Here is a 13,345-nt window from a genome sequence, read left to right as displayed (position 1 = left end):
CTGATGGAATAAGAGGAGCCACAGTAGATAACATGATTTTATAGTGGCTGCATATGGTCTTTGAAAACTATCGGAAATGAGAAGAAAAACTGCTGATAGATGATGTACTTTAGAAAAAGAAACAGCAAATAACACCTTTTCAAGGTCATAATATCCATGTTTATCCAGACGTCTTGCTTAGGACCCAAGAGACCAGGAGAGAATTCTATAACTGAGTAGAGATTTGTGTCTAGATCTATTTCTTTTTGAGGAACTATTTGATCAACTATTTGAAGGATTATATTTTTCCCTAACCTATCACATCTAAAAACACCAGTTCAGAGTCAGGAAGCACCGGCTGCTAGTCAGAGTAATACATCAGTAACTTCTCAACCCTCTGATAACTTGCTTTGTTACAGTATATGAATTCCTTTCCTTTTGTGTTTACTGCTAGGGAATTTTTGACTGGTTGGAGCTATATATTTGGTTTATGTTTTTCCTTCTTGGTGCTATAAATATGGTTCACTATTTTATTTCTATTGACCCTTTTCCTATTTTGATTGACTCAACTATGTGTTGCATTAGAATGTTTGTACGTTTGGGAAGGTTGCCAGGTGCCCTTGGCCTGGATTGGCCGCTGTCGTGGACAGGATGCTGGGCTCGATGGACCCTTGGTCTTTTCCCAGTGTGGCATTACTTATGTACTTATTACTTGTTTGATTTGTTAAAATGTAAAAAAAAAAGAAAATAGAAAAAAGTAGAACATGTTATGGCAAGATGTGGAGCTGGAGGCAACTCTCAGCTTCGTCAGTTTGGCAGCTTCTGAGATCTATAAAGCTAATTAAAAATCCTCCTTGAATCCTGACTTTTAAAACATTTACAAATAAAAGTTGTACCTTTACACAAGAATCACACACAGTAGCAATATAGGTCCAACCCTTTCCTGATACATCACATAACTGGATTCTCTCCTGATAATCTACATACCTAGGTGATATCGGCAAACTTGAGCGTAGAGCTTGAGTCGGGAATGATTGTCGGTCTCCTCATTATTCCACGGCTGGTTAAACCACTCACTCACTGGTTCCTCACTCAGTTTCTGTGCAATGGTCTTGCCAACGCGCATGATTCCATCCCGAAGCACTTTACAAACAGGCTTGTGCTGGCCGAGCCTGCACATCTGGCAAGAGAATAGTGAACGGCCAGTTACGACAGATACACTGCACGCACCTACTCACAGCCAAAGAATATTCAGAGAAGCATGAACAGTATATGCATTATCAACAAGGCCCCCTTCCCTAACCTTAAAAACACTGAAAACAATTAGCAGATGTGAAGGGAAGAAAGTGTGTGCGTACGCTTGTACATGTGTGGCGGGGGAGGGGGGGGGGGAGGAAGCAGGAATAATGAAATTCTGTAGTACCAAAGATCATGGCAGTCTCTAGACAAAACAGCACCTAAGCAAGGTACCACGGTTCCCTTCCCTTGTGTGTTCAACGACTTATAGACAAATTTAACGGATGGGACTGCACCAGCGGTCACCTCCTTGACGGTGCATTGTACGTACAGGATGTGATTCATTATTGTACACACACTATTAACATATTGAGAGATCAGATATCATTCTTGCAACTAACAGCAGATGTCAACTATGCTGGTCAGAACAAAGATGAAAGCTGTTAGAATCACTCCCTCTTATCAGAAATTGCATTGATTACCTATGGAGGGGAGAATTATTTTTAAGTTTCTTTGTTTTCTTCACAATGTTTTATATGGTACCCTATCGACATACTCTTTTCCGTTTCGTGAAGTCTACCAAGGTTTCTTCAAAATTAAAGTGTCCAATTTATATTACCCTTCTGACAAAAATGTCCAATTTCCTTGTTTAATTTTGGAGAAACCCCACAGACTGTGAGAATCTTATGAGGCTGTACCTCTGTCAATTTGGATGTTCTGAGCTAAGTGAAGTTTACTTTTTGTTAGAATTAGAATCCATTCATTAGTAAGGATGGAAGTTTAAGCAATTCTAGTAATGTTATAAGAGTTTTTGCTCTATTTTTCTTTACTTGCAGGAAGGCTTCTCTGTTTGAATGAGGATTTTAGTCTAGTGAGGGATTGCTAATTAGTGTCTATTTGGGTGATTTATATTCACAGTGAGATTTAGTGTTGTGGGTATTTGGATCTGTATTGTGTTAAATTGTGTTACCCTCCCTTCTGTTTTTTTAAACACAGACTTTTCTCCCACTTCTTTACAATTTTTGAAATATTCTGGGAGTTTTTCTCTGTGTTTTTTTTCTCAGAAGGTGGTGGAAGCCTGTGATGGTAATATCTACAGTGGAGCATAAAAGTCAGGCTCCCTGTTATACTGAGGCTAATTTTTAAAATTTAAAATATTTTATCCTTCAGATCTGAATCCCCAGTGTGACACTATATTGAAGTGATGTGTTTGATAGTTTCTTTGTTATAACTACACATTAGTTGCAGATTGTTTATTTGTGAGAACTAGTTTTTGTTAACCACTTGGTTGCCAGTGAATGGGTTGATTTTGTGGTATATTGAGTCAAGGACAGACAAATATGACAAGTAAGGGATAACAGAATTATTTATTGTGGGAATGACTGAAACAAACATGGGTATTAAACAGGTGAACAGGAGGTTAGGAGTTAAAAGCCAGTCTCTATCCCCACTGGGGAAAACACGGTTGGAGCCATGGCCCCAGTGGCCCTGCCCATTTCTGCAGCCTAAACCTAGCTACCACCTAATCTATGTACTGTTTGACTGGTCTACCCAGAAGATGAAGGATTCCTACTCCATTGTGGACCAGGAATTTCCCAAATAAATTTTGCTGATCCTTGCATCAGAATATAGTTTTATATACAAAATTGTTACGCTTATGACTTTGTGTACTGTAAGATAGCAAACATAATCACATCATGTTATCAAATTTGTAATGTAAAGTCAGATGAAAATAACTTCACCAATTTATAGCATCATAAAAGATGAATAGATACCATTAAAGCATGAAGACCGTGGCAGTCTTTGGCTGGATACTGGAGGGAATGGGGTGGGAATTCTATAAAGTATCCCTGCGATATTTAAAGCTATTTAACTGGCCAGACACAGTCACTGACTTGTTAAATAGCATACTGGCACCTAACTGAGGAGATTCAGCGGGAGATAACCGGTTATCTTCCAGTAAATATTCATGGTTATGCGACATAGCCGATTAGATGCAGATACTTAGTTAAAATAGGCCGCATAAATAACAGGCCTATCTTCAACTGCTAAAAAGTTAACTGGTTAGCGCTGAATACTGGATTAACCGGTTAACTTTTTAGCCATTAAAAAATTCCCCGGATATTCAATGCCAGTCGCCAGAAATGGCCTGGTACTGAATATCGAGGCTTAACGCCGGTGGAAGACAGCAAAAGAGCTGTCCGCCGTCGGCTGAATATCAGGCTCTATGTGCTAACATTTACATGCCACGATTTGCAGGTGGGCATACACATGGGCAGAGCCAGGGCAGGGTGCAAAGTTCTGCGTATGTCTCTGGAACACAGGTGCACACACTTAAAAGTACTCACGCCTAAGCGCGAACATGAGTATCTACCCAGTTACAATGTACTCTATGAATGTGGTTAAGGTGGTTAGCTTAGCAGAGTTTAAGAAAGGTTTGGATGGCTTCCTGAAGGAAAAGGCCATAGAATGTTATTAAATGGACGTAAGGAAAAATCCACTATTCCTGGGACAAGCAGTACAAAATGCTTTGCTCCGTGGATCTTGTTGGGTGATTGTGACCTGGATTGGCCACTGTCGGAGACAGGGTGCTGGGCTAGATGGACCTTTGGTCTGTCCCAGTGTGGCGATGCTTATGTCTTAAGAAAAGTAGGCTCCTTTCCAGAATATGCGCCAATCAGGCACTCTCTAAGCACCTATATATGGGCACACAGTTATAGAATTATCCTCCATGCCACTCCCCAGAGGTGCGAGACTCCTGCCTGCAATGTGCCCAAAATGAGCAATGACGACAAAGCAAATCATTTCCTTTTACGAGCAGAATTATATCAAAAAGAGACAATACTGACATGGACCAGCTCGAGCGCTCACCTCATATACAGCACTCAAATCCCTGAAGAAAGTTTTCGCTCCATCAAGCAAGGCCTCATTTTCTGGACATACCACGATGTAAGCAACATCACGATGGCCCCCGTAGGGATCCAGCAGCAGCCGTTCCCAGAATGGTAAGGAGAATGGGGAGATAGTCAAGAAATCCTTGTCGTTACCCACAAGCAAAGTGGGGATGGGAAGGGGCTCAGGAGATTCTTCAGAGCCTAGATGAGACAAAAAATACAAGAACCAGACTGTGTGTCAGAAAGGTAAAGGCAGTTTAATGAATGTATTTATTTAGAATGAGCTGACAACTATTCATTGGTAGATCAGGGCAGTACAATAGGTGTCTTCCTACCCCCAGACAGAACAAACTCTAAGCCTGCAACACAAGGTAATAGAAGATGAAGTAACTTGTCCAAGATCAGAACAAGTATTAGCAGGATCTGAACCCTGGCTTCCCTTGCTCTCAGCCTGATGCTCTAACATTACTCTCACAATCCCAAAAAACAGGGCCAAAAGCAATCTCAGCAAAGACATAATGATATATAGAAGAAATCTAAGAGACAGATGCGCACACTCTCCTAGAAGTTGATAGGCCATAAAAGCAGCGCATCAGTGGTAACCAGGGGGTGCTCAGGCCACCAGCTCGGTAATCAGTTTAGTTTAAAATTAGAAGGGATACTAAAAGAAAAGCAAGCCAAGATATGTACGATTATCTTATTCATATGTCCTTGGCACTTGGGTTAATATATTAGTATAGTTACTGCACTAAACAGAACAAATAATAGTTTTCATCTTAAATTCTTCTTGGGCTGACATTGATCTCATCCAATAAACAGAGGTTGACACTGGATTCTAGGGAATATGCCTGGCCCAGCATCTGCTTTCAGAAAGGAGAGAACACTCCTGATTCTGGCTGCTCAACAAAATTCAAAGTATTTAGTTTATTCTTGGTTATTTTACTATTGTTATGCAGTTACCAAAATTGTAAGTTTTATATTAAACTGCATCTGCTGTCCACCATCTTGGGTGAATCTCTTCATAAAGGCGGTTAATAAATCCCAATAAACAAACAAAGCTTAGTTTTGATGGCATTGGCTATTTTGCTCACCTTATTCCTTGCCCGTTCCACCACTCCATTTGGATGGCCGGCAGCATACCTTAGGAATGGAGCTGTAACCTGGACACTCTGGTCCTACACTGTATCTACCATACTTAGTCAACCTTCCTAGGCTCAAACATAGACTGTAAGCTCTTCAGGGCAAGGACAGCCTAATCAGATGGCAGCACTATGTAAACTGTTCATAATTTGACTGACAAATGAGCATAATTTAAAACAAGGCAATATAGTAAATAATGGAAGAAGATGAACAAATTGTCCCATCCATTCCGGCCAGTTGGGATTCTCCCACTTGGTAATAATAGTGGCTTATACTGCATTTACAGAATGAACTAATATTTTAATTCAGGTGTTCAACATCACAGCACAGTTTAGCTGAGTTAGATCCATAACAAATTAAAAACTACCAATAATTATTACAGAACTAGCTCTGAACAATAATTTTACTCTGGAAAAAGGAGCACATTACAGTTGGGTCTAATGATAACTGCAGCATACAGCACCAGTGGTTAATACCGATAGATCAGAGAACGTACCGTAGGATCCTCGTCCTGCCATTTTGTGGAACTGCTGCCAGGTGAGTGGTCCCTGGACGTGCTGAATATTCTCCCAGGTCCTGCCTGTCCGTTTCTTCTGGATAGCATCCTGCAGAAAGGGCTGCAAGGACAGCAACATGCGCACCACGTCTTGAGACGACAACATGCTGATGTCCAGGACTAAAGAGAGACCAAGAAAAGAGAACAAGTTCAGAGAACAGCATCTGCACGAAAACCTCATCTTAGAAAAGCTCGGCAACCAAACCACTGGGCTGCAGCAAACGCCTGGACTGTGCAGTGCATCTAGAACACACTATATACAGCCCCTGCATAAGCAAAGGAGGCAGGGTTATTTACTTACACAAATTTCCGGGCTCTCTCTTTTGACAATGAAAGCAATCAATCAATCAATATACAATCTTTAAAACTAAGACAAGGTTCAGAAAAACTTGTATGCCTAAATTTAGGCGAAGCACTTAAGTGCCAAAGTGTGCTGAAAATAGGTACCTAACATACGGCCTGCTACTCACTCTCCCAACTGCAGGCATCTACAGTAAATTAGGTACCTGATGTTGGAAATTTGTTCCTCTTACCTGGCCCCAGATCTATGCTCAGCTCCTTATGACAGGCACCTCGACCCTTTCACTGTGTTTATTCCGGGACAGTATGCGCACAACGCAGTAACACACAGACTTTTAGCCACAGTAAGGGAGGGCAATTTCAGACATGAATAAAGTGCTCATAAATCACTTTGAAAATTGGCCTCTAAACAAGTGAGCATGTGTAAATTCTTTCCAACCTTTCTGTAATCGGGCTCATTTATTTCCTGGTTCGTCTATTTCTAAATCATTTCCCTATATTCATTATTCTAAATATTTTCCTTTTCAGCCTATTTGTTCATTTTATCTTGCAATTGTTTTTTTCTTCTCAATATTATTATTATTATTATTTTTATCCCACATTTTCCCACCTTTTTGCAGGCTCAATGTGGCTTACATATTACCGTTAATGGCGTTAGCCGATTCCGGTCTGAACAAATACATGGTATGAATGAATCCAAAGTGATATTGTGGTAGAATGAGGTACATGTATAGTAGGTACAATTGGGGGGAACCTAGAGAGGGAGAGGGGGAAGAAGAGTCAGGTAATGTCCATTATGGTCTCTGGTTACATTGTGTCGCAATCCTCAAAGAATGCCTAAAATACACTAGTTCATTGAGACGGGGGGTGGTTGGGGTGAAGGGGTTATCTATAATAGGGTGTCTATGTGAAAAGTTCCAACAGTTACCTATAGCAATGCAGTTCCTAAATGTGGAAACCTCAGAAACTCAAGCAAGAGAGCATTGAAGTCATGCTGCAGAGCATGTTAGCGGCATACTTCAATCAAATGTTTGGCCAATCCAGGTCACAAATACCTAGCAAGATCCCTAAACAGTAGTGGATTTTCCCCGTCCGTCTTAATACAAAGAATACGTTTGATAAGTGTATTTGTGATTAGACTGTTTTGCTACAATTATTTATTAAATATTTTTATGCTGTTTGCTTTTGGAACCTTGAGAACAATCCCTTCTTGATTGAAAGAAGTTAATTGTTTCTTGTATTGTCCCAATGGTGCCATATGAGTTTCTAATAGAGCAAACTCTTTCCTAGCTGACATTGAAGCCCTTTCACAAAGCTGCACTAGGTGTTTATGTGCCTAACGCAACATAAATGACCTAACGTGGGACCCGCTATATTCCATGTTAGGTTTGCCATGTGCACACACCAACTACGGGGAGGGGGGGGGGGGGGGAGGAGGAATGTCAGATAGGAGGTGGCAAGTGCTCTCACCGCAATTTTTTTAAATGGCTGCGTGCTAATGGCAACATTAGTGCATGGCCTTTAATGAAAAAAAATAGAAAATTGGAGGTTTTATGGCCATGGTAAAAACGGCCTCAGCATGCAGGAAAGACCCACATAAGGGCACATTAAGACCAATTTTTACCACAGCTTACTAAATGGACTGTATAATATTTATAAGGCTATATCAGAGGCGTAGTCAGGTCCCAATTTTGGGGGTGGGGTGGGGCTTGAGCCACAACCCCACATACCTTAGCTGGCAGGTCCCAAGCCCTGACAGCAGAAGCCTTCCTGTGGCGATACTTGGCGCCGCGCTGCCTGTCCTGCTTTCCCACCCTGGCACGCATGCTCTGTTTTAGTGAAATTCAGCATGAACATGAGGAAGTGGGAAGCAGGGCAGGCAGTGCAGACTTGGGGAACTCTGCCAGCCAAACCAGCAGATTTTGGGGAGCTCAAACCCAAATGGGGTGGGGCACACTACTATGCCACTGGGCTATACGTGCAGCTAAAGAAGAGTTGTTTGCTGTACAGAAGTGACGATGCTTTATTTGAACCTGTGATATGTTACTGAATTTGTGAAACTTTAGGGTATTCCAGAAGCAGATAATTAACCAAAACAGGTTCATTTATTTTGATTTTAAGACATTTTCATTGGCTATTTTACAAATATATGTTTCAATGTTTCGGTTTTTCATTTCTTTCAGTAATAATCCATCTCCCTTGGCTCCCCCTCCCTCACTTTTGTGGGATCATCTGCAAAAAAAAAAACTTTTCCCAAAAGACCTTCTGCTAACAAACACCCCTTTCCTCAAACTAATTTCCATTCATCACTATTCTTTCTTGTCACCTTTCTCCTTGTAATGTTTCGGCAAATATCAGCCATTCATGATACATTTCCAGAACGTAAAGACTTAAAAACAAAGCCATTTGTGTCACACATAAGCGATGATATACAAATGATATTTCAAAAAACAAAAGAAAGAAAAAGTTACCTATGGTTAGTGGTGTGCTGGAGCCGGTTTTAAAGATTTTACGAGCTGGTTGTTAAATGCAGCAGGGCTGCTCCCTCCAGCACAACACTGAATGCAGGGCTCCCGCCCGCTCCCTGTTTGCCTCTCCTCCCCCAAGCCGCAGGGTCCCGGCACATACCTGGCTGAAGCCACCCTGGTGATCTAGTGGATTCTTCAGGGCAGGAAAGATCCCCAGTCTTTCCTGCCCGCTGCACTGCATCGCTATTTAAAAATGGCTGCCGAGGCTTCCGCTGAAGTCTTGTGAGGCTTCTGCTGTAAGTCTTGGCAGCCATTTTAAAGAAGATGCTGCAACAAGAGGTTCAGCACCAGCAGCAAAGACTGAGGATCTTTCCTGCCCCGAAGAATCCACTAGATCACCAGGGTAGGGAGGCTTTAGTTCAGCTATGTGCCGGTACCCTGAAGCTCGGGAGACAAGGGAGGAGGTCTGGAATAAGTAGGTGGGGTGGGGAGGATACTGTAAAACGTGCAGAGATTTCTTTTTCTCTTGGTAAAGGGCCACTAAACAGACATCATGTTAAGAGAATCAGGTGCTCAACATTCAGAGTTTCTATCTATCTATCTACTTATTTATGGCATTTTATCCCACATTAAACATGAACTAGATTGGAATCTGGGAGCATTTAAAATCTTTTTTTTTTTTCCTGTGCCTACATCAAAAGAAAAAAAGATTGCATGTGGGAACTTGCTCCTTTTGCTTTGTGGAATGCAGTGCTATAGTATAAAAATGCACTTGCCTATTTTTTTTATTACTATTATTTCACTGAGAAGATATTGATTAATGAGGGAAGGGTTTCCTTCAGCAGAACTGTCCAGAGTCAGTCTAAATGTGCCAACACTGTCCAGTTCAGCACACTATTAGCAGCCAAATTCATACAAAGTTATTTATGAACACGGCATTTGATTTGGGCTATAAAGATTTGTTGTTTAATGGGGGTCTTATGATTTAATGGGAGCTCTAACATGAGGGGGCATGGAGAGAGAGTAATGCCCCCCAGTCCACCTCTGTGCCCTCCTCCCCAAATTGCAGGGTGGGGAGAGAGTCTGTTGTTAAAAATTTACCAGCACACCACTGCCTATGGTCAATCTCAAAATCAATATAATGGGAATGAAAGAGGAAAGTTATGCCATAGGTGATACGTCAAACATGATTCATGACACCATATCAGCAAGCCAGGTGTGCCAAGTTGTCTTTTAAGATTACAATCCACAAATTTTAGTATGATTGTGCATAAAAGCCTTCCTTCAGCAGCAAGGCCAGGTATACAACTAGTACAAATGACCCCAGGCAATTTCTTTTCAACTTCTAAGAGCTCGTTCAGTTGACATATTAACAAGCAAGCACCAACCTAATGCTTTAAAAACATTTTGGAACATGAGGAGTAAAATTCAAGAAACACTAGATTTGTTGAACTTTGAATATGTATCTTATTATATCAAATTTACGCAGAGATTTCAAAGCAAAATAAAAGATTGAAAAGCCCTGTATCAGGATTCCTACCATTAGTGTGAGGCCAGAGGTGGACAGTTGCACTTCTTACAAGAGCTTCATCTACTTTGCCTCCTGTGGGATTATCCACATAATGCCGACCCTGTTCCAGAGCATTAAAACACTCAATCCAGGAGTCGCTGCTTTCTGCTTGCACCTTGTCATAGCTCCAGCTGACAGAGGGGAAAGTGTCTCTGTTGCTGTTGGAGATGTAATCCAGGCAGCTCAGTGAGGTGAAGGGCTGTGCACACTGGTTCTGGAGCAAAAGTAAGAGATTTGAGGCTGGTTCTTGGTCTCTTTTGGCACCTTCCCCAACCTGAGGAAGTAATGAGGTCTGGCACATCATTAGTCGCCTCTCGGCTGCCTGGCCAATGTCAGATGTCTTCCCAAAAATATCCAGTTCATCCTCAATGAAGAGCCCAGAATTGTAGCCCAGCTTGCGGTTCATGATGGCACTAAACCCACAGGTACAGCGGTACTGGTCTTCGTTAGAAGAGTCGGGGATATATAGCCCTACATCTGCCCCTTTGATGTTCATATTACAGGCACAGATACAGCAGCTGTCAAAGTTGCGATCTTTAAAGATGTTGAGCACAGAATCGGAAAGGATCAATGTGACGTAAAGGCTGTGAGCCTCAGGGATTGACTGGATGGTGGCAGGCTCCACAGAATTTAGCGGTCGTGTGGTGGAAGGCGTAGAAGCTGGTGAGCACAAATCTGTGCTATCATATTTGACAGATCCTTGCCCACTAGCTGTGCCCCCACCCCTGGGAGTCCTTGGTGTCCTGGGAGTGCGGGGAGTAGGGACAGAGAAACGAGGGGTTGCTGGAGACGGCAAAACTCCAGCCCCACTATTGCTGGCTGGGGCAGTGCTGTTTGTCGCCACTGGTGTGTTCATCTGGGGAGTGTTCATCTGAATATAATCTTGATCGGTTAGGCTGCCAACACTCGGTACGTTACTGCAAGAAAAGCAGACAAAATATAAATAAGAACATTAAAGTAGGTACTACATTATGCAATTATTATAATATTTTTTTTAAGTTGAGACAAGGGCTGAACTGAAATCCATTGAAGTGATCAAATCAGTTCTCTAGGTTCATACTATAAAAGGTTTTGACCCACACTCATACTACCTTTTCACAATTCGTTAGAAAGGGCTGCTGCTAATGCTAGTCTAGTCTGGAAGACATGAGTTTGATTCCTGGGCCAAAACTTTACTCCTAGACTGGCTGGGGATGTCCTTGTCGGAAGAGAGTCCAACTCATCGCACAACAGTGATGCCTAGTGGCTGAAGTGAGGGCTCATGATTGCAGGGGTTCTTAATGGAGTCCTGAACACTGTCCATGCAATGACTGGTCTAAGTCAGTTGCGAGAGAACGTAAAGATAAGGAAGAAATCCCTGAGTGGCTGTGAATGAAGGCTAGCGGTCCTCAATCTCCCAACTGAGCTGCAAACGAAAAGGAACAGGAAGAACCTGACAGGCTGCTGTGTACTAGGTAATGGCAGAATTAGACAGACAGTGCTGAACTTTAGAATGGACTACTGGTACTTTAGATTCATATACACTGGGAATCCCTTGAGTCTTCTAAAGTGAGAGGTTACAGTTTATTTGCATATTTATACCTCGCCAGAGCCTAGGCGGTTTACAAAAAAGCATTCATAATCATATAAATACATGTAATAATAATACATAGCTACTTAAAACCAGTGCTTTTTTTGTGCCGGTACGCAACGGTACGGCGTACCGGCACCTTTTTTTGCCCGCCTCGCCCCCCCCCCCCCCCCGCGACACTCCGGGCGAGTCCTGCACTTAGTCGGAGCTTCCCTCACCCTCTGCGAGTCCCGCGAAACAGGAAGTTGTAACAACGAAGGTGGGACTCGCAGAGGGTGAGGGAAGCTCCGACGCAGACGCCAGCCCAGACAGCCTCTTTCAATCGCTGCCGGCTGCATCGTTCGCACGTTCTGAGTCTTAAAAAAAAAAACCTAAGTGCAGGACTCGCCCGGAGTGTCGCTGGGGGGGGGGGGGGAGGATTGGGGAGAGAGAGAAAGAGGGAAACCAACAGAGGGAAGGATTGGGGAGAGAGGGAAAGAGGGAAACCAACAGAGGGAAGGATTGGGGAGAGAGGGAAAGAGGGAAACCAACAGAGGGAAGGATTGGGGAGAGAGGGAAAGAGGGAAACCAACAGAGGGAAGGATTGGGAAGAGAGGGAAACCAACAGAGGGAAGGATTGGGGAGAAAGGGAAAGAGGGAAACCAACAGAGGGACGGATTGGGGAGAGAGAGAAAGAGGGAAACCAACAGAGGGAAGGATTGGGGAGAGAGGGAAACCAACAGAGGGAAGGATTGGGGAGAGAGAGGGAAACCAACAGAGGGAAGGATGGGGAGAGAGAGGGAAAAACAGATGGAAGGATTGGGGAGAGAGGGGAAAAACAGATGGAAGGATTGGGGAGAGAGGGGAAAAACAGATGGAAGGATGGGGAGAGAGAGGGAAAACAGATGGAAGGATGGGGAGAGAGAGGGGGAAAAACAGATGGAAGGATGGGGAGAGAGAGAGGGAAAACAGATGGAAGGATGGGGAGAGAGAGAGGGAAAATGGAAGGATGGGAAGAGAAAGAGGGAAGACGCTGGATGGAAGAATGCAGAAAGAAATAGGGGAGACACTGGAAGGATGGGGAGAGAAAGCAGAGCTGCTGGATGGAAAAGGGGAATAGAGAAAGACAGGAGAATAAGAGGAAGGGGCATGGGGAGAACAAGGGTGAGGAAAAGATGAAAAGCCACAGGTAATGAAGGAAATTAAAGAATGGGTAGTAAGAATGAATTAAATCTGGACAGAGAGAGAGCCTGAAAAATATTGAAGAAACAATGAAAAAGGAGACAAAAATGACAAATGGCACAGAAGAGTTAAGCGAAAACAAAGGAAAGCAGAATCACAGACTGGGACCAATATGGAAAGAAAAACAGTCACCAGACAACAAAGGTAGAAAAAAATCATTTTATTTTCATTTTAGTGTGTGTAATATGTCCAATTTGAGAATTTACATTGGCTGTCTTATTTTGAACTGGGTATACTGGAGCTGTAAGAGCTTACAGAGATTATTTATCATGAAAAAAATCACGTTATTTTTTTCTCCTATAGTACTATAATATTTTCAATGATGTCTGTTTATATGCGCCATGGCTGGTATAGGGGGTGTGGTTAATGTGGGTGTGGCTATCATAGGGGTGGAGCCATATGTGGTGACCC

General features: G+C 42.7%; 1 protein-coding gene across 1 annotated transcript in view; it reads right to left on the bottom strand.

Annotated features, from left to right (window-relative positions):
- LOC115479887 (mediator of RNA polymerase II transcription subunit 13-like) overlaps positions 1-13,345 on the bottom strand; it is a 130,286-nt gene that overhangs the window by 55,414 nt on the left and 61,527 nt on the right. The window contains 4 exon segments of the mRNA XM_030218194.1: positions 967-1,159; positions 4,087-4,310; positions 5,746-5,925; positions 10,114-11,060. Of these exon segments, the coding sequence (XP_030074054.1) occupies positions 967-1,159; positions 4,087-4,310; positions 5,746-5,925; positions 10,114-11,060 (1,544 nt within the window).

Source organism: Microcaecilia unicolor, chromosome 11 (assembly GCF_901765095.1).
Source record: "Microcaecilia unicolor chromosome 11, aMicUni1.1, whole genome shotgun sequence".
NCBI classification, from domain to species: domain Eukaryota; kingdom Metazoa; phylum Chordata; class Amphibia; order Gymnophiona; family Siphonopidae; genus Microcaecilia; species Microcaecilia unicolor.
The sequence above is the reverse complement of the archived record's forward strand: the minus strand, read 5'-3'. Positions and strand labels throughout refer to the sequence as shown.